At 42.5% G+C, this 26,299-nt stretch overlaps 3 protein-coding genes across 5 annotated transcripts; all 3 read right to left on the bottom strand.

The window, feature by feature from the left end:
- Positions 1-1,456: 1,456 nt before the first annotated feature.
- On the bottom strand, positions 1,457-6,620 carry LOC109903164 (gap junction beta-4 protein). 2 transcript variants are annotated; one of them, XM_031788260.1, is made up of 3 exons: positions 6,433-6,556; positions 5,804-5,908; positions 1,457-4,160 (listed from the first exon to the last, which is right to left on the bottom strand). In XM_031788260.1, exon 3 carries the CDS (start codon positions 4,026-4,028, stop codon positions 3,204-3,206), a length of 825 nt encoding a protein of 274 aa, XP_031644120.1. In that variant the 5' UTR covers positions 4,029-4,160; positions 5,804-5,908; positions 6,433-6,556; the 3' UTR covers positions 1,457-3,203. The 2 variants fall into 2 exon arrangements, with proteins under 2 accessions (XP_031644120.1, XP_020355394.1); XM_020499805.2 differs by lacking the exon at positions 5,804-5,908 and having other exon boundaries at positions 6,433-6,620.
- A 2,420-nt stretch (positions 6,621-9,040) lies between these two features.
- Positions 9,041-13,651, bottom strand: LOC109903958 (peptidylprolyl isomerase E (cyclophilin E)). Of its 2 annotated transcripts, none has more exons than XM_020500993.2 (10): positions 13,526-13,651; positions 13,092-13,190; positions 12,873-12,916; positions 12,423-12,449; positions 12,180-12,261; positions 11,985-12,088; positions 11,754-11,877; positions 9,969-10,154; positions 9,688-9,830; positions 9,041-9,599 (listed from the first exon to the last, which is right to left on the bottom strand). In XM_020500993.2, the coding sequence occupies exons 1-10, from the start codon at positions 13,554-13,556 to the stop codon at positions 9,531-9,533; spliced, it is 909 nt and encodes a 302-aa protein (XP_020356582.1). In that variant the 5' UTR covers positions 13,557-13,651; the 3' UTR covers positions 9,041-9,530. The 2 variants fall into 2 exon arrangements, with proteins under 2 accessions (XP_020356582.1, XP_031644118.1); XM_031788258.1 differs by lacking the exon at positions 13,526-13,651 and adding an exon at positions 13,360-13,390.
- A 1,887-nt stretch (positions 13,652-15,538) lies between these two features.
- LOC109903959 (polyadenylate-binding protein 4) lies at positions 15,539-24,524 on the bottom strand. Its single transcript, XM_020500995.2, has 15 exons — positions 23,904-24,524; positions 20,487-20,680; positions 20,277-20,392; positions 19,077-19,216; positions 18,823-18,917; positions 18,522-18,659; positions 18,255-18,350; positions 17,881-18,150; positions 17,524-17,614; positions 17,235-17,354; positions 16,976-17,109; positions 16,729-16,819; positions 16,407-16,537; positions 16,198-16,302; positions 15,539-15,964 (listed from the first exon to the last, which is right to left on the bottom strand). Exons 1-14 carry the CDS (start codon positions 24,097-24,099, stop codon positions 16,201-16,203), a joined length of 1,914 nt encoding a protein of 637 aa, XP_020356584.1. The 5' UTR covers positions 24,100-24,524; the 3' UTR covers positions 15,539-15,964; positions 16,198-16,200.
- Between the last annotated feature and the right edge of the window lie 1,775 nt (positions 24,525-26,299).

The following is a 26,299-nucleotide window of genomic DNA, read 5'->3' as shown; positions in this document are numbered from 1 at the left end:
GCCCACGCATCAGAGGTCTCAGCTCAGTGAATGGGCAATCTCCCCCACATACATTCCTGCCCTTGAACTGGTTTCTATTTTTCTGTATTTTGTTCACATCCACCAAGGAGAAGTATTCTACCTCTATTCACATTCCACAGGCTATTCACAACGACTCATCCAATAGATCCATGCAATCCTTTAGTCGCTCAATCAAGGGCTGTGTTTTACACAAATTCTGATATTCTGCCAAATGACTGTCAAAAGAGCTGATCTGTTTGGTCAAATTACAAATTAGGGAAACAAATATCAGAATTGGGCTGTGTAAATGCAGCCAATATGACAGTTAGGCTCAACGTAACTACACAGACAAAGGATTTTGAGAATGAGGCATGATGGTAATGGTTCACCACTAGACTAAAAGTTATCATCAGGTATTGTAAGAAAAGATCCTCCCAGATATCACACTTCAGGAATCTTTACAATGGTCATAGGCCTCTTATAAGACACGTCAACATCTTCCCTGGCAACACTTGCTGTAATTTATGTACTAGGTCTAGGAGACAGGGATGGAGTGGAAAGTTCCTTTTTGGCTCCAGTTTAATGACAACTGATCCAGGCAGTTGGACGGGCACACCTGATGGAATGCAGCCCATGACTCAACCGCTGTGCAGCGCATGTCTCCACACGCTGAGAGAATAGACCAGGAAAACTACTCCAATGTTCTGTGTCAGTACTTGTCTTATAGGGCGATGTACAAACAGAAGATGAGGAGCTGGGGCAGAACTAACAGAGAATCCTGTACAGTCTTGCTGCTGCAAAGGTGTGTTATTTTCTTTGTATACGCAGTAAAAGACCCACAAGTCCTTATTCAAGGCGCTGAATAGAGAGAAAGGATACAGGCAGATTACATTCACTGTGTCAACAGACATGGTCCCTCCTTGATTCCTGGTTGACTATTACAGAAGACAAAAACATACACATCATTGAACAACTTTAAATGCCTTTCTGGAATACCAAGTGAGAGTAACTTGTTTGATTTCACCTCACAGCCCCGTGTTCACCTTTACTACACATATCATCCCTTTTCTTTTCTCTCATTTCCATGTAAACAGAGGAGTCACCAACTCAGAACCTGTCCCAGAGATGGTCAAATTCCTCCACTGGGGGGGGGGGGGTCTACAGTTCTGGCTGACGTGTTAAACTGGGGACCCAACCTCTATTCATACAAATGGCAGTGGTGGAAAAAGTATCCAATTGTCATACTTGAGTAAAAGTAAAGATACCTAAATAGAAAAGGATTCACGTAAAAGTGAATCACCCAGTAAAATACTACTTGGGAGTAAAAATCTAAAGGTATTTGGTTTTAAATACACTTAAATATCAAAAGTAAATGTAATTGCTAAAATATACTTAAGTACCAAAAGTAAAAGTATAAATCATTTCAAATTCCTTATATTAAGCAAATCAGACGGCACCATTTTCTTGTTTTTATTTTATTTACAGATACCCAGAGTCACATTGCAAAACTCAGACATAATTTACAAACGAAACGTGTGTTTAGTGAGTCCGCCAGATCAGAGGCAGTAGAGATGACCAGGGATGTTCTGATAAATGGACAGGTCCTCTTATACAATGAGAGTGTGCTTCATATGTTCTGGTCCCCATATAGAATGAGCTATATGAATAACTGCTGTGACTAATGCACTGGTGATGATATGGGACTAATATCAGCACCCAGAACCAAACCATCCAAGGCTGTCACAAGAGAGTAAAAGGGGACTGATACTGTATAATTCAGAAATTATGATTAATCTGAAATAAAGTATATTTCCTACCATACTCAAGGACTTTATTCATGGTCTTGATCCTTATTTAAGAATCTTTGAACAAAAAAACCCTTCATTTGAATACTGTCTGTTGTGCACTTCAGTCATTGTATTTATCAAATTTATTAGAAAAATACATAAATTGCATTGTATAAATATACAAACAAAAAAGTGAAATAGATCAACTGCAACTGTACTTTGATAAAAATATGTAAATATACTTATAAGTGGACCTCACTGTTTGCATCCATGTAATATACATTCTGGGACATATCATCAACAACTATGTTTACTGAAACACATTCAAATCAACACGCTTTACTGGCTTTGTGCAGAGTGCATGTATTTTATAATCTAAACATACACATGAACACAGAAATGAATCGTCAGTATTCAAGCCATAGTTGTGCATAACCTACTGACAAACAACATGACCAAAAAAAAAATAGTCTCTCAATATCCAGAAGGATTTAAAAAATCTTTAATCATCTGACAATATTGACGTATGTGCCATCTTTTCACAACAAAGCCTAAAGCCGCCTCTGCTATTAGTAACGGAGGATGAGACAGGTAACACTTCCCAGGGCATAAGAACAGCAATGGTGTGGGCACAGTGTGGCAAGGGTTGAGTCCTTCCCGAAAAATAACAATGGTAAAGTTGTGAGGTGTGGTAGACAGCAAACAAATAACTTGAGAATATATCACATTGCCCAGCCCTGGTGCAAAACTCTGCTAATGATGGATGTTTTATTTAAAGTGACTCAATTCATTTGATTGTGTTGTAATCAAATTGGTCACATGCGCCGAATAAAACAGGTGTAGAGCTTACCGTGAAATGCTTACTTACAAGTTCTTAACCAACAATGCAGTTCAAGAAATAGAGTTGAGGAAATATTTACTAAATAAACTAAAGTTTTAAAAAAGTAACACAATAAAGAGGCTATACAGGGTGTACCGGTACCGAGTCAGTGTGCGGGAGTGGGGCGGGAACTCCGGTCATCAACACAAAGGTAAGTAAACACTGCCTACAGAGGAACAATGAAGAACCCTGGCCATGTCTTGCCTATCCAGAAGAGAGATGGAAGATACTTCTCACTGCCTCCAGACTCGTTATTCGACTTCTTTACATTCTCTCTTTTTGGTGTGTCATCATAGTGGTCTTTCACTTGTGGTCAGACTCGCTCAGGTGGAACAAACTTAAACTTGAAACCTTTTTTCAATGCTGAATTGAATGTCAGAGAAAACAGAAAGGTGTTCATGTATTTTTTTTGTTGCCAAAAATCTTTTCTAAATGTAAAAGTAATCAACAGTATCTGTAATCTGATTACAATATTTTTGTTGGTGACGGAATTGATTACCTTTTTTTTGTTTTGTAATCAGGTTACATGTTACTGATTACATGTAATCAGTTACTCCCCAACCTTGAGTATAAGATGGGGCTGAGGCATCCTTGCTGGGCAACTTTAGAGAGTTGGACTCCATTTGATTCTTGCCACCGATCACCAGAGACGTAGCCATGACGCCCTGGCGTGACTGGATGGTGGAGTTGCGTGATTGGTGTATCTGGGTGCAACACTCTTTACATCGTTTCCCCACCAGGTACAGGATCTCAAAGAAAGATAGCAGGATACAGGCCAGGCTGGTGACCACCATGAAAATGGTGAAGATACGCTTCTCTGTGGGGCGAGAGATGAAGCAGTCCACCTTGTTGGGACAGGGCTTCTGCTCACACTTGATGAGAGAGGGGAAGTCATAGCCCTCGTAGATATGATAGATTAAATACACAAAGGTGCCGTCCACGGCTATCTTGAAGACAAGGGTCAGGACGTAGGTCCACCACAGCCCCCCGCGCTTCTTGCCGGTGTTCTTGTAAAGTTTCCGACAGCCCTCGCCATATTTGAGCGTGTGTTTGCGCTCACGTTCATCTCTGTAGGCCACATGCATCACCACCATGAAGGAGGGACAGGTGACAAAGATGAGCTGCAGGGCCCATAGGCGGATGTGGGACACAGGGAAGAAGTGGTCGTAACAGACATTATGGCAGCCAGGCTGGGCCGTGTTGCACTGGAAGTCCTTCTGCTCATCCCCCCACACCTTCTCTGCTGCCACGACAAACACCATGACCCTAAAGAGGAAGACAACGGACAGCCACACACGGCCGAATGCCGTGGAGTACTTGTTCACCCCACTGAGGAGGCCCTGGAGGAATGCCCAGTTCATTGGGAAGCTGACTCACAATCTACCTCTCTGACGGAAGTTAAGATGGAGGATGGTGTGAGAAACCCTTTTCGGTTGAAAACTGTTGGTTGAGATCTCAAGTCAAATTCTGGAGTGTTCTTTACTTCCAGCCATCTATAGAACAGAGAGAGAGGGATTAGGGGGAAGAGATGGCCTTTGAGTATGAGTGAACAAAAACATAACTGGTGTTATGACATCAAAACTTTGAAATAACACATGGAATAATGTAGTAAGCAAAAAATGGTTAAATCAAAATATATTTTATATTTGAGATTCTTCAAAGTAGCCACCCTTTGCCTTGATGACAGCTTTGCACACTCTTGGCATTCTCTCAACCAGCTACATGAGGTAGTCACCTGGAATGTATTTCAATTAACAGGTGTGCCTTAAGTTAATTTGTGGAATTTCTTTCCTTCTTAATGCGCAATCACCCTTTGCCTCGATGACAGCTTTGCACACTCTTGGCATTCTCTCAACCAGCTTCACCTGGAATGTTTTTCCAACAGTCTTGAAGGAGTTCCCACAAATGCTGAGCACTTGTTGGCTGCTTTTCCTTCACTCTGCGGTCAGAATCATCCCAAACCATCACCATTTGGTTGAGGTCGGGGGGATTGTGGAGGCTAGGTCATCTGATGCAGCACTATCACACTCCTTGGTAAAATAGCTCTTATACAGCCTGGAGGTGTGTTGTGTCATTGTCATATTGAAAAATAAATTAAACTAAGCCCAAACCAGATGGGATGGCATATCGCTGTAGAATGCTGTGGTAGCCATGCTTGTTAAGTGTGCCTTGAATTCTAAATAAATCACTGACAGTGTCCCCAGCAAAGCACCACCACACCATCACACCTCTTCCTCCATGGCTTCACGGTGGGAACCACACATGCGGAGATCATCCGTTCACCTACTCTGTGTCTCACAAATACACGGCAGTTGCAACCAAAAATCAGACCAAAGGACAGATTTCCACCGTTCTAATGTCCATTATTTGTGTTTCTTGGCCCCAGCAAGTCTCTTATTATTGGTGTCCTTTAATAGTGGTTTCTTTGCAGCAATTCGACCATGAAGGCCTGATTCACGTAGTCTTCTCTACACAGTTTATTTTGAAATGTGTCTGTTACTTCAACTTGTAATATATTGATTTGGGCTCCAATTTCTGAGGCTGGTAACTCTAATGAACTTATCCTCTGCAGCAGAGGTAACTCTGGGTCTTCCTTTCCTGTGGCGGTCCTCATGAGAGCCAGTTTCATCATAGCGCTTGATGGTTTTTGCAACTGCACTTGAGGAAACTTTCAAAGTCCTTGACATTTTCCACATTGACTGACCTTCATGTCTTAAAGTAATGATGGACTGTCATTTCTCTTTGCTTATTTGAACTGTTCTTGCCATAATATGGACTTGGTCTTTTACCAAATAGAGCTATCTTCTGTATACCACCCTTACCTTGTCACAACACAACTGATTGGGTGAAACACATCAAGGAAAGAAAGAAATTCCACAAATTAACTTCCACAAAGACACATCTGTTCATTCAATGCATTCGAGGTGACTACCTCATGATGCTGGTTGAGAGAATGCCAAGAGTGTGCAAAGCTGTCAGCAAGGCAAATGGTGGCTACTTTGAAGAATCTCAAATATATTTAGATTTGTTTAACCATTTTTTGGTTACTGCATGATTCAATGTGTTATTTCATAGTGTTGATGTCTTCACTATTATACTACAATGTAGAAAATAGTAAAAACATTTTTTTTTAAACCTGGAATGAGTAGGTGTGTCCAAACTTTTGACTGGCCCTGTATATATTTAACCCCGGGCGCTGAAGACGTGGATGTCGATTAAGGCAGATTCAGAGAGGTTTAAACTGAAATGTGCAGAAGACCCATTTCAGTTGAATACATTCCGTTGGACAACTGATTTGGTACATTATTCCCATTTTTTATTCACACATAATTGTTTTTTCCCTGTGTAAAATTCTCAATAAATAGGCATAACTGGGAGCTATTTTCACACTTACCGTCTTTTTCAAAATTAGATTGAATGATGAATAATAATGTGTATGTATCAAGGATGGCAAAAGCACCCATGTCCTAAAAGTACATGACAAGATTCCTATTTAGGAGCAAGTTAACTATTGCAAAAAGGCAAGTTAAATGTTCAGAGTAGGTCTTAACACCGACAGGCTATGCAGCAACTACAGTACTTTATTCCCCAATTGTTTATTCTAGTGAGTTCGCTGAATAATAGAAAAAGAATAGAGATAATCTTTCCTAAACGCAGTCTCTTCAACCAATGAAAAATAACCCAAACTTTCTCTATCGTAATCTAATAACCTTACACTACTAGTATTGATACACAGGTGGAAATGTAAACAAATCATGTACTTACACTTCAAAATGTCTATGACAAAAGGACCATAAACTCAGTCGGGGAAGTTGCAGTCCGAATAGGAACGGAGAAACACCCTTTGAATGCGACCCTACCGATGAAAATCGGTTTCTCAACGCAGGCGTGTGGGTGGAGCAGTCAGTCACACATAGCGATGTTGTCGTGCAACAATGAACTTGTTCAGGTGTGGCGGGTGGGGCTCGTGAACCTTGCGGATGAGCGGTTTCACGGGCCATTTAAATGTACAGAACTACAATATAAACATGCATTAATTCAAAATATTTGAAGTTATCAGTTAATTTAAGGAAATCAGTCAATTGAAATAAATGCCTTATGCCCTAATATATGGATTTCACATTACTGGGAATAAAGATATGAGTCTGTGGGTCACAGATACTTTTGATCAGGTAGTGTATGTGGACACCTGCACATCGAACATCTCATTCCAAAATCGTGGGCATTTATATGGAGTTTGTCCCCCTTTGCTGCTATAACAGCCTCCACTCTTCTGGGAAAGCTTTCCACTAGATGTTGAAACATTGCTGCAGGGAATTGCTTCCATTCAGCCACAACAACATTAGTGAGGTTGGGCGATTAGGCCTGGCTCAACAAACCATTTCTGTTTGGACTTTGCTTTGTGGAGTGGGGCATTGTCCTGCTTAAACAGGAAAAGGATTCCCCAAACTGTTGCCACAAAGTTAAAAGCACAGAATGGTCTAGAACAGGGGTACTCACCTCTTACTCTACGAGGTCCGGAACCTGCTGGTTTTCTATTCTACCTGATAGTTAATTGCACACACCTGGTGTAAGTCAGTCCCTGATTAGAGGGGAACAATGAAAAATGCAGTGGAACTGTCTTTGAGGTCCAGAGTTGAGTTTGAGTGGTCTAAAATGTAATTGTATACTGCAGCGTTAAGATTTCCCTTCACTGGAACTAAGAGGCCTAGTCCGAAACATGAAAAACAGCCCCAGACCATTATTCCTCCTCCACCAAACTTTACAGTTGGCACTATGCATTGGGGCAGGTAGCGTTCTCCTGGCATCCGCCAGACCCAGATTTGTCTGTCAGACTGCCAGATTGTGAAACTTAATTCAACACTCCAGAGAACGTTTCCACTGCTCTTGAGTCCAATGGCGGCGAGCGTTACGCCACTACAGCCAACACTTGGCATTGCACATGGTGATCTTAGGCTTATGTGCGGCTGCTGGGCCATGGAAACCCATTTCATGAAGCACCCAACGGACAGTTCTTGTGCTGACGTTGCTTCCAGAAGCAGTTCCAGAGGCAGTTTGGAACTCAGTAGTGAGTGTTGCATTTTTACGTGGTACATGCTTCAGCACTCGGCAGTCCCGTTTTGTGAGCTTGTGTGGCCTACCACTTTGCGGCTGAGCTTTGTTGCTCCTAGACTTTTCCACTTCACAATAACAGCGCGTACAGTTTTCCCTGCGGCAGCTCTAGCAGAGCAGACTTGTTGGAAAGGTGGCATCCTATGACAGTGCCACATTGAAAGTCACTGAGACATTCTACTGCCAATGTTTGTCTATGGCGATTGCATGGCGGTGTGCTCAATTCGATACATCTGTCAGCAACGGGTGTGGCTGAAATAGCCAAATCCACTAATTTTAACTTGTTTCCACATACCTTTGTATAGTGTACATTAGAAAAAGTAGGAGCGTAGATCAGAAAACAAGTGGTGTGACCACCATTTGCCTCATGCTGAAATATGAGGTGATGGTGGCAGATGAATGGCACGACAATGGGCCTCAGGATCTCGTCATGGTATCTATGTGCATTCAAGTTGCCATTGATTAAATGCAATTGTGTTTGTTGTCTGTAGTTTAAGCCTGCCCATACCATAACCCCCCAGCCACCATGGGGCACTCTGTTCGCAACGTTGACATCAGCAAACCGTTCTTCCACACCACGCCATTCATGCCATCTGCCATCTGCCAGGTACAGTTGAAACCGGGGTTCATCCGTGAAGAGGACACTTCTCCAGCGGCCATCAAAGGTGAGTATTTGCACACTGAAGTCGGTTACGACTCCGAACCGCAGTCAGGTAAATACCTTGGTGAGGACTACGAGCATGCAGATGAGCTTCCCCCGAGATAGTTTGTGCAGAAATTATTCAGTTGTGCAAACCCAGAGATTCATCAGCTGTCTGGCTGGCCTCAGACGATCCCGCAGGTGAAGAAGCCAGATGTGGAGGTCCTGGGCTGGCATAGTTACACATGGTCTGCAGTTGTAAGGCCGGTCTGACGTACTCCCAAATTCTCTAAAATGACGTTGGAGGCGGCTTATGGTAAAGAAATGAACAGTCAATACTCTGGCAACAGCTCTGGTGGACATTCATGCAGTCAGCATGCCAATTGCATGCTCCCTCAACTTGACATGTGGCATTGTTGTGACTAAACTACACAATTTAGAGTGGCCTTTTATTGTCCACAAGGTGCACCTGTGTAATGATCATGCTGTTTAATCAGCTTGTTGATATGTCAACACCTGTCAGGTGGATGGATTATCTTGGCAAAGAAGAAATGCTCACTAACAGGGATGTAATAAAAATTTGTGCACTAAAAGAGAAAAATAAGCTTTTTGTGCAAATGGTACATTTCTGGGATCTTTTATTTCAGCTCATGAAACAATTTACATGTTGCGTTTATTTTAGTTCAGTATAATTTGGACTGGAGCTGCTGAACATAGGCTTTCATTTCAGACATTTTATTTAAAAAATAGCGGAGAAAATACATGACCAAAAACATTTAATCTAAAACAGGTCAATTTTATAGTGAGTAGATGTTGGTACAGTATTGTGAAATACAACAAAACGTTTCATTTTACATCTGGAAAATGTGAAATTGACACAGAAGCTGTTCATGTTCATTATAAAAAAAAGTGTTTGCAATATTTACATCACAGAGAAGGTGGAACCAACAGGAACAATCCATGTACAGCAGATGAGTCATAGGCAACTGCAGTACATGATACAACATTTGCCCTTTTAACAATTCTGCAGTCTGACACTGCTCATTTTTCTCAAACATTCAGTCACACAGAGCTACATTAACATACAACAGTCACTCTTCTGTACTTCAACTCAAACATACTCTCCACAGTCTGAAATGATCACTTTTTGCTTGGGCTTGCCTTCTTTTGTTCCTTCCGCCTGTGGGGACAGAAAAACAACATGACAGTCTTAGTACACAACTTCTTCACAGTCTAACCACCCATGCATGTCCCTCTCCACCGCTTACCTCCATGGCTTTGACCACCTCCATGCCCTCCATCAACTCTCCAAACACCACATGTTTGTTATCCAGCCAATCCGTTTTATCACAGGTGATGAAGAACTGAGAGCCGTTGCTGTTTGCTCCAGAGTTAGCCATTGAGAGCTGACCTATTACACATGAGAGGAGAGCATTGTGATCAGAAACCATATTCAACCAAATCTGCGTATGGCAATGCCTCTCGTGCACTTCCTCACCACTCTACAAATTAATTCACAGACAGCCATTTAGACCTGGGCGTGTCTCACCTGCAGCAGTGTGTTTGAGGACAAAGTTCTCATCGTCAAACTTGCGCCCGTAGATGGACTTGCCCCCAGTACCGTTGTGGTTGGTGAAGTCTCCTCCCTGACACATGAACTGAGGGATGACGCGGTGGAAACTGCTGCCTTTGAAGCCAAAGCCCTTCTCATGTGTGCACAAGCAGCGGAAGTTTTCTATAGGAGATATCAGGGTCGAGAGGGTTGGAGATTTTAGGGGATGCTCCTTCTATTTAACAAGCATACAGTACTTCAGACTAGCTGCATGTTTCCTGCTTTACATATGAGCTCTGATTTGATACATCCTGATACCCAGTCACTTCACCCTGCTTCAGAATGTATTCATACCCCTTGACCTATTCCACAATGTTATAGCCTGCATTCAAAATGTTTCAAAATGTTTCCCATAATGACAAAGTAAAAGTGTTTACAGAATTTTTTAAACACAGATATCTAATTCACATAGTATTCACACCCCTGAGTCAATACTTTGTAAAGGCACCTTTGGCAGTCTAAGAGCTTTCTACACTTGGATTGTGCAACATTTTCCCATTATTCTATTCAAATTGGTTGACAATTGCTAGACAACGATTTTCAGGTCTTAGCATAGATTTTCAAGTAGACTTAAGTCAAAACTGTAACTCAGCCACTTAGGAACATTCACTGTCTTCTTGGTTAGCAACTCCAGTGTAGATTTGGCCTTTTGTTTTAGGTTATTGTCCTGCTGAAAGGTGAATTAATCTCAGTGTCTGGTGGAAAGGATACTAAACAAGGTTTTCATTTAGGATTTTGCCTGTGGTTGGTACCGGTACCCCGTATATAGACTTGTCATTATTTTACTGTGGTTTTTTTGTATATCATTTTTTTTAACTTTAGTTTATTTAGGAAATATTTTCTTAACCAACAATGCTGTTTTAAGAAAAATAAGAGTTAAGGGCTTGTAAAGTAAACGTTTCACGGTAAGGTCTACACTACACCTGTTGTATTCGGCGCATGCGACAAATAAAATGTGATTTGATTTAGTTCCATTCCGTAGATTTGTTTTAATCCTGAAAAACTCCCCAGTCCTTAACGATTACAAGCATACCCATAACATGATGCAGCCACCACTATGCTTGCAAATACAGAGAGAGGTACTCCGTATTATGTTGTAATGGATTGTCCCAAACATAACATTTTATATTCAGGACAAAAAGTGACTTGCTTTGCCACATTACTTTAGTGCACTGATTAATATTTGTATTCCGTACATGCTTCCTTCTTTCCCCTGTCAATTAAGTTAATATTGTGGAGTAACTACAACTCTGATCCATCCTCAGTTCTATCACAGCCATGGTGAAATCCCTGAGCGGTTTCCCTCCTCTCCGGCAACAGAGTTAGGAAGGACACCTGTATCTTTGTAGTGAGTGGGTGTATTGATTCACCAGCAAAGTGTAATAACTTTACCATGCTCAAAGGGATATTCAATGTCTGCTTTTTAATTTTTACCCATCTACCAATAGGTGCCCTTCTTTGCGTGGCATTGTAAAATCTCCCTGGTTTTTGTAGTTAATCTGTGTTTGAAATTCACTGCTCTACTGAGGGACCTTACAGATAATTGTATGTGTGGGGTACAGAGATGTGGTAATTCAAAAATCATGTTAAACTATTATTGTATACAGAGTGACAAATACAATTGTATTTGAATATCCCTAAATAATCCCTGAAGTCTAATGATTAAGTGTTCTATTTTCAGAAATGTCCCTGGTACTTTATAACAAGGAGGAGCATAGATACCTGCTGTCATAGGAACAATGTCTGCTCGGAGCAGAAAGCGCAGTCTCCCTGCTGGCTTGTTGCCAATCTTGATGTCCATGTAAACCTGGGGGTTCGTTCTGCCCTTCTTGGCTGGGGGCTCGCCCTGCAATCAGTGATAATATATTATCGTGTCAGGCTTTAAGATCATAATATGATACTATGCAATGTACTACACTCACAGAGACAGGCAGGAACACACAGTCAACTTACATCTGCTGTTGTTGATTTGGCTGATTCTCCAGTGGACTCCGTAACCTCAGCGTCTTCGACAGTCGTTCCCGAGAACTTCTTCAGCCAATCATCATCCGACCAAACTGAGGAAATGGTATACAGTTAGTTTTACCACATCTAAAAGCCATGGGACAGTTTAAAGTCTTTTTAGAGAGACTAACGCATATCACTCACCTGGACGAGAAGAGCCCTCTTTGATCCTCATAGGTTTGGCAATGTTGACCCGGATGGTTCTTCCAAACAACTCTGACTCATTCTGTCAATAAAACAGAGGGAAAACATGCATCAATGAGAATTGTCCAATACCACAGCTTTTAAACATGTGAGTCACTGTCTCAGAGTACATACTATCAAAACAAGGGATAATGCAAATCACTGTTCGTTAAACCAATTTGTTAGTGGGAAGCAAACACTCACCATGTTATCAATAGCAGCTGCAGCATCCTGTGGAAGATGAAGAGGGGGATGAAAGACAATCACAGCAAACCAGTACAACACAATCACCATGATGACTAATGACCATCCACCATAACCTAGATTAGGATGTTAGGTGACGCGACAAACAGGCGCAATGCTAGAATTCTACAAAACACAGCAGTGATCAAATCAATTTTCACTAAACGTCAATAATGTGGTCATCAAAATACATAATAAATCTGAAAACATGAATGTGGACGTTAACCATGTCTAAAAATCACAATACTGTACGATATGATATTTATGTGAAATGACCCTAAATGTATGTAAAATAATTTTTAAAGCATACCGCGATCCATGCTGAACCTGTGGAATGACCTCACAGTGGTAACTAGCTAGCATCTCCAACATAATTTTGTATACTTACATTGAGGTTTTCATTAAACTTACCTCTGCCAATTCAAATTCAATGAAGGCGAATCCTCTGTGCTTCTCTGCAAAGTAAACAATAACATGAGACGTTAACGTCTGCTCTAAACTTCAGGGTTTCATCCACAAACAGTAGCAGTTTGCTCCGGCTAAGTAAACAGGACGGATAGATTACTTTCTTTTTACTGATTCAGCTGATTGTTTATGCCAAATTTGAATGGTAAAGCCATTTATTCTGACCTGTTTCATAGTCTATTGGAATCTGAATGTCTGTGACATCCCCGAACGGAATGAATGCCGCGTGCAGCACTTTTTCGTCCACCTCTTCTGTGAGACCACCTGTCAACACAACAGGCACACACAATCAAGTTAGTTTAGTATGAGTTGATTCAAATCAGATAAAACGTTCTTTCAAGCTTTTATAACTAAAGGTGTTCATATAATATCACGAATGGGGCATTACAACAACCAACAGCTTGATAGACGTTAAATTGCTAACGTTACACACACTTGCTGCCTGCAACTAGCTAACTATCTAGCCAGCTTATTCACAGACTGGTCCACTTTACACGTAAATAATGTGTAGCTTAATTGCCAGGAGATTACTAAGATATGTTTTTTTCAACTACACAGTAACTACGTACAAAAACTATTGCAAAGAGTAGCCAACTCACCAACATACAGCACTCGTTTGGTCGCCGCCATCTTGTAACCTTTAACCCTTGAACCCAACAAGACTCGTGATTGGTGCGTTACAACCAAAGCCCACCTCTCTGGTGATTCACGTTTGAGCTCCGGCGCCACCTGTCTTTTCCATTTAAAAATTATCGCTCAATCTTAACCAGTGGGACTCTCCAAAAGCTGAAATCTTACAGCTCAACTCAAAATACAGTATAGTACCTATTTTTTTTTTTTTTTCAATCACTGTTGCTGGCTAATTTTATTTATTTATTTATTTTACCTTTATTTAACCAGGTAGGCAAGTTGAGAACAAGTTCTCATTTACAATTGCGACCTGGCCAAGATAAAGCAAAGCAGTTCGACAGATAAAACGACACAGAGTTACACATGGAGTAAAAACAAACACAGTCAATAATGCAGTATAAACAAGTCTATATACAATGTGAGCAAATGAGGTGAGAAGGGAGGTAAAGGCAAAAAAGGCCATGATGGCAAAGTAAATACAATATAGCAAGTAAAATACTGGAATGGTAGTTTTGCAATGGAAGAATGTGCAAAGTAGAAATAAAAATAATGGGGTGCAAAGGAGCCAAATAAATAAATTAATTAAAATTAAATACAGTTGGGAAAGAGGTAGTTGTTTGGGCTAAATTATAGGTGGGCTATGTACAGGTGCAGTAATCTGTGAGCTGCTCTGACAGTTGGTGCTTAAAGCTAGTGAGGGAGATAAGTGTTTCCAGTTTCAGAGATTTTTGTAGTTCGTTCCAGTCATTGGCAGTAGAGAACTGGAAGGAGAGGCGGCCAAAGAAAGAATTGGTTTTGGGGGTGACTAGAGAGATATACCTGCTGGAACGTGTGCTACAGGTGGGAGATGCTATGGTGACCAGCGAGCTGAGATAAGGGGGGACTTTACCTAGCAGGGTCTTGTAGATGACATGGAGCCAGTGGGTTTGGCGACGAGTATGAAGCGAGGGCCAGCCAACGAGAGCGTACAGGTCACAATGGTGGGTAGTATATGGGGCTTTGGTGATAAAACGGATTGCACTGTGATAGACTGCATCCAATTTGTTGAGTAGGGTATTGGAGGCTATTTTGTAAATGACATCGCCAAAGTCGAGGATTGGTAGGATGGTCAGTTTTACAAGGGTATGTTTGGCAGCATGAGTGAAGGATGCTTTGTTGCGAAATAGGAAGCCAATTCTAGATTTAACTTTGGATTGGAGATGTTTGATATGGGTCTGGAAGGAGAGTTTACAGTCTAACCAGACACCTAAGTATTTGTAGTTGTCCACGTATTCTAAGTCAGAGCCGTCCAGAGTAGTGATGTTGGACAGGCGGGTAGGTGCAGGTAGCGATCGGTTGAAGAGCATGCATTTAGTTTTACTTGTATTTAAGAGCAATTGGAGGCCACGGAAGGAGAGTTGTATGGCATTGAAGCTTGCCTGGAGGGTTGTTAACACAGTGTCCAAAGAAGGGCCGGAAGTATACAGAATGGTGTCGTCTGCGTAGAGGTGGATCAGGGACTCACCAGCAGCAAGAGCGACCTCATTGATGTATACAGAGAAGAGAGTCGGTCCAAGAATTGAACCCTATGGCACCCCCATAGAGACTTTAATTTAATTGTTATAATAGTTGTCTTACTTCTCAATTCCCCAAACTTTTTAAATTTTTTTATGGTCCTCGGTTCCTGCGAAGGTAGCTAGTGTTACTCATGTAACATTAATGAGCTTTTTGGTTGTGAAATGAATGAATAATTTGATCAATAACCAATAATCTAATCTTTATTCAATGCTTCACTTGAGCAATGAAATGTGTACACACTAGGCATTTTTACACTGCATTTTTCTTAGCTCCGGGTTAAGAGTCCCTGGACTAGCTTATCCGGTTCAAACAAGCATTGGTTAACCTAAGATTTAGCCCTGGGGTAATGTGCAGTGTGAACACGCCTACTATGGGGCTATGGCAGTATGCAAACTATTGTGGAAAAGAAAAACAAACATTGTAAATGTGATATTCATCCCTTTATTGAGAATACCATATACCACACCACCCATAATAACATGATGGGACGGAGGAATCCAATTGTCCAAATCATATCATAAAACAAAACTGTCAAACAAAGAATAAGAGCAAAGCAAATTTTAATCAGAGAAAAGGGGTCTGTCCTGGCCACAAAATAAAGGGCCTTATTTAGTTGGAAGTTTTGCTTTTGGTAAAGTTAAAATGTATTACAGAACTATATATTTTTTTAATTAGACAAATTAAGTACTGTAATCTCTTAAAAAAAATATTTAAGTATGTTTTTAAAAGATTTTTTCTATTTTTTTCAACCTTGTTTTTATTTATTTTTGCATAGGATTTTGTAGAGATGACCCAGTCATTTGAAGCCAATGTAGTGATCTCTCCCCATCTTTTTCTCAGTTGATTGTGTCCTGGGGGGGGGGGACACACACAAAGCATTGGATAAGAAATATGAACCCACTACAATTGAACTAATCAAAAGCAATGGATTAAGTTTGCAAATCTATACACCATTAATGTATGTTGCCAAAAAGTTTGAGTAGACACCATTATCAGTGCTAGGGCAAAAGCTCATGCTTCGGTGATATCATAGCTCACATTTTCTCATCTATTAATCTAACAAACATTTAGTAAGCGGTCTTACACATCAGGAAGTAGAGGCAGCAGTGGTTGTAGGGATGACTCCCACTTTTTGTGTGGCATCCTTCTTTGCCTGGTGGGCCTGCAGAACGGCAACAGCCTCCTCCACCTGCACAAACACGCAGAGAAATAGGAGAAACAATTAGAGCCTTAGCCAACACTATATGACCCTAGATCCATTTTTATGATCTGATATTATCCTGTTCCTGGTACCTTGGAGCGCAGGGATTCGTGGGACTCCAGCATGTGCAGCAGCTCAGAGTTGTCAATCTCAAGCAGCATCCCAGTGATCTTCCCTGCCAAGCTGGGGTGCATGGCCTGGATCAGGGGGAACAGGCGCTCCCCTGAGCGAGAGAGACAAGAGACAGGGAGGGTTAAGATTGGCTTTCATGGTTTCAAATCTTACTGTATAATTACACCTTATTGCAATGATGTTCAAAATCCCTCCAAAAGGTTCTAGACTCTAGATTCTAGAATTTGGCATTGAACTTCCAAGGACCAATATGACACACCACCAATCTGTTCCAGCACTCACCCAGCATCTGCTTCTGCTCCTGGGGGGGTGCAGAAGCCAGCATGGAAGATGTGAGAGGCTCCTGACCCTGCACATGTACAGCTGGCTGAGCCTGAGAGGAGGAAGACAGGGAAGAAAGTGGTTAAAACAAGGGAGTGATGGAACAGAAAAATAGTGGAAGGGAAAATAGAGATTTGAGGGACAGAAGAGTTGAGGGATGAAGGAGGCAGCATTAACTATGCTAAAGATGGAGGTTGGTGAGATTTACCTGCTGTAAGGCGATGGGCTGCACCACTTGGGGGTTAGTATTGCGTATGCTGGTGGCGTACTTGTAGGGTGGCATGGCACGAGGGGCAGGGACTCCCATGGAGGGACGAGGACCCATAGCCTGGCCAGCACCTCCTAATGGTAGGGATGACACATAAGGATGTATGATGAGCCAGTATATCAAGCTTGATGAGGTAATATTTCCACCATGTAAATTATAGTCAGTGGCTTTCAGATATACTGAGGCAATCCAGTCTTACCAACTCTCTGAGCTCCAGCAGGCCCCATGCCTCGTGGGCCCTGGGCGCTGGGAGCCAGGTGTCTCAGGTTGGCACGTGGACCAGGCTGGCGCAGGGAGTTGGGCATCCCCTGGAAACCACCTAGAGAGAGAAGAGGGGGGTGGCAGTGTTACTATTGGACAGCAGTTCAAGTCAACATAATGTCACTAGGACATATAGTAATTTAATAAATATAGCCTGTATCTATAGCCTAGATATATAGCCCATGATACATTTAGTTATTATGTATGATGTCATCTCTAACCCTCACCTTGGCCTCTGCCACCCTGCTGCTGCCAGCGGGGGTTGGGCCTCATCTGGGTCAGCTGATTGGGTGCATAGTAGGTGGTCCTGTTTTGGCCCTGGGACACACACACAGTTAATGACAGAAATGTAACCATGTATGCAATAATGTTGCACAAAATTAAAGTTCTACATCTTGTAAACAACAACTGACTCACTTGTTACAGTGCCAATTATCTTACTGGTATTTACACAGCAGTATTTATCATTTCAACTGTCAGAACCTTGACATGGCTTTTTGAAGGGCATTTTAAGGGCATTTCCAGTAAATCCCACATAACTTTCTCTCAAACCCATTTGAACCCTCTCTCCCTCCCTCACTAACCTGAGGCACTGCAGGCATAAAGTATCCACTGGCGGGCTGGAACTGGTTGATGATGGCGTTGGCAGGCATGGCCCTCATGCCAGTGATGCGCTGCATGTACTGGTTAGTGAGGTGGGCCTTGCGTTCTTCTTTGCGCTGAGCCAAGGCCACGTAGAGGGGCTTGGAGCCCACAATGCGCCCGTTCATCTCAGTCACAGCCTTGGTGGCCTCCTCAGGAGAGGAGAAGCAGACAAACCCAAAGCCCTTGGAACGCCCCTCCTCCAGCATCACCTGCAGCAAGTGAAGCCGTGTTATATCTGGATAACACACTCCAAATACACAACTGAAAATAGTAATTGTGGTGCACTGTTTTGGCTTCTGCTGCACTCTCTCACTTTGGCACTGGTGATGGACCCGAATGGGGTGAATTCCTTGCGCAGTTTCTCGTCGTCAATGGTGTCGTCCAAGTTCTTAATGTAAAGGTTAACACCCTGAAACCAGAAAAACAGTGTCATGACCACAAACATACATACTCAGCCTGGCTTATTCCCTTAATGGATGGGTACTATGAAACAAGATGTCAGGTCGATTAATGGCATTTGGTTGTAATCAGTGTTCTATTAGACATAGTGGTGCCAGAGGAGAGTGACATGCTAGTTGACCTGGTAACGGCTGATCCTCTCCTGTTTCAGCATCTCAAACTTCCTCTTCAGCTCCCCCTGCCGTTCAATCTTCTTCTGAGCGCGTCCCACAAACACAGTCTTCCCATTGAACTCTTGGCCGTTCATCTCCTCACATGCCTGAGTAGAGATCTATTTGTTACAGCCAGTCTATATGCCGTAAACCCATAAGTTAACACAATGTGATTATTCGTACGATTGTCTCACTTAGTCTTTTTACACCAACCACGAAAGCCTGCTGACTTGTATTGACATGACTGTTGTTATGAGGGTATAATAGTACCTTGTTAGCATCCTCGTGTTTCTCGTAACTCACAAAGCCAAAGCCTCGAGATTTGCCACTAGGGTCGGTCATAACCTTCACACTGAGAATTCTACCTGCAGGGGGAAAACAAGAACAAATGGGACTCCGCTATATGCGTTTTGAGAAATGCAAGTGCATGTCTAGTTTCCTTGAAAAGATTGCAAGACAAATATGTGATAAACAAAAACGTCTCCACTAATAAGCAAACTGTGTATGTTTCAGTCACAGCTTACCGTATTGGTCAAACATTTCCTTTAGCTTGTCATCGTTCATGTCGTCTCCAAAGTTCTTGATGTAGACGTTGGTGAACTCCTTTGCTTTGGCCCCGAGTTCTGCCTCCCTCTCCTTCCGAGACTTGAAACGTCCAACGAACCTAAACACCACGAGAGAGCAATGACAACTCTTGTAAAACGGTCCTGAGCAGGAGGGAGAAAGGGACTGTGATCCATCTCTTATATTTTCCCTCTGAGATCCATGTTTTCAGGCTGCAAGCAGGTTTTCACAGCACTGACATTGAGGAGTCCCAGACTTAAATGGAAGGAAGCACTTTGTATAGAACAGCAGCACAGTGAGTCAGTCAAGGACCTCTCAGGAACAACATTGAACACACTTCTTCTTGCACTGTTTATGGCACCACAATCAGGCAAACTGAGCATTCATGCTATACACCCAGAACACAGACACAATGACGTTTCCTGGTCCAAGACTTGAGGCATGGAGGGACGGAGGTCCATAAAAAGGAAAGCTGAGGACCAGACTAGGTTGATAGATCATATTTTTCTACTCAGACTGTACCTTGTTATGCAGACCTCTCCCAATCTGGCTCCAGTATTGCATTCCTGCATTCGCTCCATCACTAAAACACACAAGCGTGGTTACACACACACACACACACGACAGGCAGGTGGACGGGTGGACAAACGTACAGACAGAAGGATGCTCAGCTGACACATGGAGTGAGGTGACCACAGAGAGTCGAAATGGGTTGTTGTATAGGTTTAAAGGCACATTTCCCTGTAAGCACTGCAAAAAACATTCACTGTTAGTTGTGTAATTCACGCAAATCACACAGAAAGACAGGGTGTATGGGGACTGAGTGTGAGAAAGAGGCTCGTTATATGCATCTACAGCAGGGATGGGCAACTGTGATGGGGGCGGGGGCCACAAAATAAGATCGATCTGCGGGCCCGTGGGCCTCCAGTTGCCGATCCCTGATCTACAGGTTGCTGTTCCTCTGCTAACCTCACCCTTTTGCCGTGTCACAGTATAGGCCAACAGATGAACTACTTCAGACTCCAACCATGTACAATCCTCATCAATATCCTAGCCGCCCTTGATTGATCTAAACTGTCCACTTTCTACACAATGATGTAACTCCAGTTCAGCCCCTTCCCCACACCTCCCCACCCGCTCTTCTTTGATCAGACACTCACACCTTGCGGTCGTTCAGAAGCATGCCGTTCATCTTCTCAATGGCACGGTCGGCTGCGTCCTGCGTCTCAAAGTGGACAAACGCGTATCCTTTGGATCCATTCTCATCACACACAACCTGTTTGAGAGACAAGTTGATGTTCTTTTTTTTTTTAAGTACACAAGTCTATGGTCATACCAGATGTCTATGGTCAGAAACACTGCAATCTTACTTTGCAAGACAGAATGTTCCCAAAGGCAGAGAAGGTGTCATAGAGGGCCTTGTTGTCGATGGTCTTGTCCAGGTTCTTGATGAACACGTTGCCCACCCCAGACTTCCTGAGTGAGGGGTCTCTCTGTGACCACATGATTCTGATTGGCTTCCCTTTCACCACATCAAAGTTCATGGTGTCCAGGGCTCTCTCGGCTAGAGGGGAGAGGTCAGAGTGTTAACTTACATCATGGAGCCAAAAACATATCAGCCACTGTGTACACCACCAAACACCATGTTGTTTATGCTATATAGTGCTCACTTCAAATCATGCACACCGCACCATGCTGCATGCTACACCATACGTACATCTCCCAAATCATTCACACTACCACATTGTGTCGTGATGGATAGGACCAGGAGTTACTCCTGGTCAAGTCATGTGGTCAGGAAAAACTACTGGCCCTAGTTTATTGCACACCTAAGAAACCATGCTACTACTGGATTGTCCGAACTACTACACCATGTGGCTATGGAGTCTGACCTCCGCCTGCCACCACATTGAGCAGCTGTTGGGGGGCAGTTGGCTAGGCAGGAGCACATGGCACTAACACACAGACAAATGGGACCAGAAGTGCCACAAGACACAAGTCATAATGGTTGATTCACCCTCTCATAATGAATAGATACAATGGCAGACATATAGTGCATGTACAGATATAATTCAGTGAAGCAAATGGCTCTTAAACTTTACATTCTCTTATAGGTTCTCCAATAAACACCAGCCATTGTATTATTTTTCATGGTCCATACTACCTATGCCAGTGTGTGTAACTTTCCAGATCTGCCTATCATGATTTCTGTTGTGCCAGTTCTCATTTTCCTGCCCCCTCTCTCATGTCCATCTGGGTACACATGCCAACCAGAGAGCACCCCTTTGTTCCTGTCACTCCACAGCAACACACACCCGGGCTTTAGAGCTAAAAATGTCTGTTAAACAAAACGGAGCTCCCTTGCGTCTGCTGGCATCAGCAGTTTGCTGTGCAATTGTACTTCACACAAACCAGCTCAGAGAAGGTGTGTGACGGTCACCCTGTCTGTCTAGTTCTCGAAGGTTCCCATGGCCATGCTTGATGAAAGACCCTGAGCACCATGTAGAGCTGAGATTGCTCAATGGATGAATAGCAGAGATAAACATGATGAAATCAAATAAGAGGTAAAGTGAATGTGACACACAAACAAGTGAACTTCACTGGTCAGTTTGAAGATATTATACTGTAAATGTATTTAGTCATACCGCTGAAAACTGGATAGTTTATTCTAGGCGAGGCTGATAGCCACCCTAATTAATTGTCAAACATTACCCTTGTATGAAGACTAAAACTTTTTAGATATTATAGGCAGGCAACATTTGGACTGCCTGAGAGAGCGACTATATTTAGAGAGGGGTCCTGAGAGGTATGTGCTGGTGTGGAGTGAGTTTATTCATTCTCTTCCATTGATGGAGGGAGACACATTCAACAAGAATGTTCAGATGAGCAACCCCAGGTCTTGTAACTATTTACAAATGCAGCTGTGACATGCTGAAACCCAAGTGGAGACGGTCAGCCAAAGCTAGTTTAGTCACACGAAGGAACACTACTCCCCTCAAATATGTGGTTGTAGTTGTAGACATCTGTGGTAGTTGTACTACACTTTTACTTCCTGACATGTTATATTGATTGTGTATTGTCATAAAAGTACAACCCTCAGGTTATATTGTGACCACAGAGTTCTCTAGCTACACTAAGTCAGATATCTGGTGGCAGGTGTGAAATGGAAAACAGCCCCATAGGTCCACACTGCTTAACAAGTTGGCAGACACACTGTCGTAGAACACACCCCATATGGTACAGCTCAATCGTGTCAGGTCACACCCCCTAACAATTACATGATTCTACTGCACATAAAAGCACTACTTTGGACAATTAAAAGATGAGTGATTGTTGAATCGAGTGGTAATTCAAAGAGTGCAAGTCTGTGTTAAACGTTCAGACTTCGTACAATAGGAGCAGGGGCTTGGATACAAATGTTGGTAATTCCTCCAGTGTACCCTGCAAGCACGTACCCTGCAAGCACGTACCCTGCAAGCACGTACCCTGCAAGCACGTACCCTGCAAGCACGTACCCTGCAAGCACGTACCCTGCAAGCACGTACCCTGCAAGCACGTACCCTGCAAGCACGTACCCTGCAAGCCACTACGACCTGAGCAAAACATCACAGATCAACATGTAGAGGAGAGAACATGGAGGTGTTGAGAATGACACACTTCAACAATTACTCAAGAAAACCAACCAGAAAAGGGTGTTGAATCCACATTAAAAGTTTCAGCAGAATTGTATTCGCAGAAGCAATCTATTCAGACTTGTTCTCCTCAGATCAGAGGACATCACATGATCCCCAGAAAGCAGGGAAATGTAAGTTAGGTCGTGTTCTCCTGCTTAGACATTTCTGACTCATGCCAGATCTTACAACGCCTGGATAGGTATTTTAGGTATCAGCAAACCACATATGTTTTAGCACTCTAGTGCCCGACTGCACAGTCAATAAAGTGGTACGCAACCATTGGTTGGTGCGTGCAACCTCTAATCATTGGGAACGTGGCCTTACTGTTCAGCTGGGCCGTTTCTTCCTCTCTCTGTAAGGCAGCAGAGAAGGTATTGGGAATTCATTTCACTACAGAACGGTTCCCTTATGGCCCTTTAAATAGGAGCAGAAATGGGTCACTTTGGGTTAGGCACTGTGGAGCAGGACTCTGGAGCAAAGCTGCAGCCATCCGTTCAAAGTTAGAGGCACAACACAGACAGTAGGCTGGTTACAACATATCCAAAGCAGGAGTCTTGTACATGTGAAAACAGGAGTCCTGGAGCATATCCTGGTCAATCCTCAAACAATGACACATTGAAGTGGGCCACCATATGGGTCAAGAGATATTCCAAATGTTGTACTTCTCCACTCACCAGAGTTAGTCCATTAAGGGTAAAAAGCATTCCATACATTCCATAGAGTCCATACTGCATGTATTAGTTGTCTGATTCACTGTGCCAGGCATGGTTCAGTGCAAGTTGTGTGGAAAACATTCTCTCCCACTATAGTTTTTCATTCATTCCGTTCCATGCAGCATTGGGGCTTAGCCTACACCTCTTAGATTGCCTGTGTATCGGTATGTCTCTATTATGTCGTCTGGAGGTAACCACTGAGTGCTAGACAGGTGTGAATGCTGTAGATACCTTTAACAGGAAATCACATCACAACTGATTTACACTCAATAAAATCAAGATGTGTTTTACATTGTATTCTCTATAGGACGAATGCACTGAACTGTTGACATGCTCAAATAAATCCAACATCCAAGCAACGCTTTACGCCGTTATCTTGGAGGCATGCTTGATTGCTTACCGTCGGTGGGTTGCGAGAAATTCACATAGGCATAACCCAGAGAGCGTCGGGTGATCATATCACGACATACTCGAATAGACAACACCGGTCCTGCTGGGCTGAATTTCTCATACAGCATAGCCTCCGTGATATCAGGGTGCAGATCGCCAACATAGAGAGAAGCCATTGGATAACTCCCTGTAGTCTCTGTATTCATTTCTCGGAGTGCACAAAATGTATGAATTCTTCCTTCGCGCTATAATCACGGGAATTGTTGATAAGAAATGTTCCCTGGGGCCGAATCTAAGTAAAAACACTGAGTAAAAACACTCAGAATGCGAGTTGTGTTCAGATCGAAGTTTCAAGACTCGCTGACAAGGAAAAGTGACAGCTAAAAACAGAATGGAATCTCGGCGTATTCTCCTGATAAATATAATTGTTTTAAACGTCGGGTTAAGCCCGAGGCCTCCTGTTAACACAATTTAGCGACGTATTTTTATTTTGTATATTACAGAAGGCCTATTTATTTTTAAGATTTTATATTTTGTATTTTTTATATTTTTTTGTTTTTTTAAAGTTGTTAAAGAACGGTGAGTTAGACACTCACGGTTGTTTTGTGGCCGGGGAAAGAGACTGCGTGGGAAAAGCATGGTCACTTTATAGACAGTGCAGTGCGCAGAGGAAATAGGGTCAAACTTGGAATAGAAAAAAAACTGTGCATGAGGTGTAAAAGGGAGAGCGGCGGGTGTACGGTCACAACTACCCACCACAGATCCCTACAGCGACATCTGGGTTTGACAACGTGGTCATTATAGCAGGGGCCGCTTTAGTGTGAAGGGGCCCAAAACGCCTAAGTTTTAAGGACAAGAGAGAATATTTTGGCCAAAGTTACACATTTAAATTGAAAAAGTGGAGTTACAATAACAGAAACTGAGTTTATAAACATGTTCATTGACTACTCCACCTTGTTCATTGGATTAGGCTACTCTGCCTTGTCCAGCTCCCTAAAGAAAAATTACAAAGAAAAACAGTTATGAATGAAAAACCATTCAGTGGAAAAAGTTACACTAACTAAAGGATACAAGTGGAATGAATAAATCAAATTGAACCTGTCAAAACTACAAATGACCTCATCAGATCCAGGAGGAACAACACCAGGTTCCGCTGCCCAACCCTCAGCCTCTTCACTGGGAACCTCTCCTCCATGCCAAAACTCCTGATCCCTGGTTCCTTCAGTCTAGGCCTCCTATCCTCATAAATCTGTGTCTGAAAGACGTCAGCGGCTTGGGACAACTGGAGCTTAGTGTGGACCACAAACTGGGAGTTGTTGCTTTGGTCACCAACTTTTCAGTCTGCTGGCTCCAGACCCCATCAATGGCAGAATTCAATAGAGGCTGTCTAAGAGAAGACAATACATTAAAATAAGCCTGAAACATGAATGGACTGTCAAGACCTAGAGGAATATTATAGAGCCATGATAGTATAATCACATTAAGACAATTAAAATCATAGATACGGACCAATGAATAAGTTCTTATTCAGAGCCTTTACACCTGGAGCCACAGCAGCTGCACACAACATCCCCACTAAGCTTCTCTCATCTGTAACAGATTGGCCACCCATTAAAGCTACATGTTATAGAATAAATCAATGTTTCCCTAGCCCATGCCCAGATACCTTGATTTGATCTTGTTGCAAGACTTAGCATCTGGAGACACCATGATTATAGATGATCACACTGCAGTGCACATAGGTCTAGGAAGGACAGATGAATTCAGAATGGAGTCTAATGTGGACAGAGAACTTATTGTCCTATGGGCAGGCCTGGTGGACACATACCTGGAGGTGGATGTGCTGCCCTCTTTGATAGATACTGGTTTCAGATGCATTGGTCCAGAATGCTGCAAGTTCCATGCGAACATTATATTTGTAAAGAGATTAGTAAAAAAAAAAGTGTCAATTTCACAGTGTCCCCTTTATCATGACTCATAGTTCATCACATTCATAGCATGTAAGACTCCAGTTTGTTCAAACAAGTGTAGTGGGACTCACCTCAGACCTGAGATAGAACAATATTGTAATTAAGCAACATACAACACCCACATTACTTAAACACAAATGTAGAAGCTTTGAAACAAACCTGTGGCATGAAGGTATCGACAGTACAAAAGCAGACAGCCACCAGGTGGGAGTTCCTAGGGTTTAAGTGGAGGACATTGGAATAGGTCTCAAATCCATTGTGTGTAGTATGTTATACACGTATACACGTTATACACGTGGAACCTATAAAATCATTGAGAGATGATATTTGCAAATGATTTGCTTACTGGCTGGTTGGTTACACTCAATTGTATTAACTAGTCTGATTGTGTGGTCTTTTACATTACTTTACCCTAACATGTATGTATGTATGTATG

This window comes from Oncorhynchus kisutch, linkage group LG14, assembly GCF_002021735.2.
Source record: "Oncorhynchus kisutch isolate 150728-3 linkage group LG14, Okis_V2, whole genome shotgun sequence".
In the NCBI taxonomy this organism is placed as follows: Eukaryota; Metazoa; Chordata; class Actinopteri; order Salmoniformes; family Salmonidae; genus Oncorhynchus; species Oncorhynchus kisutch.
This window is presented reverse-complemented; position numbering and strand designations above follow the sequence as displayed.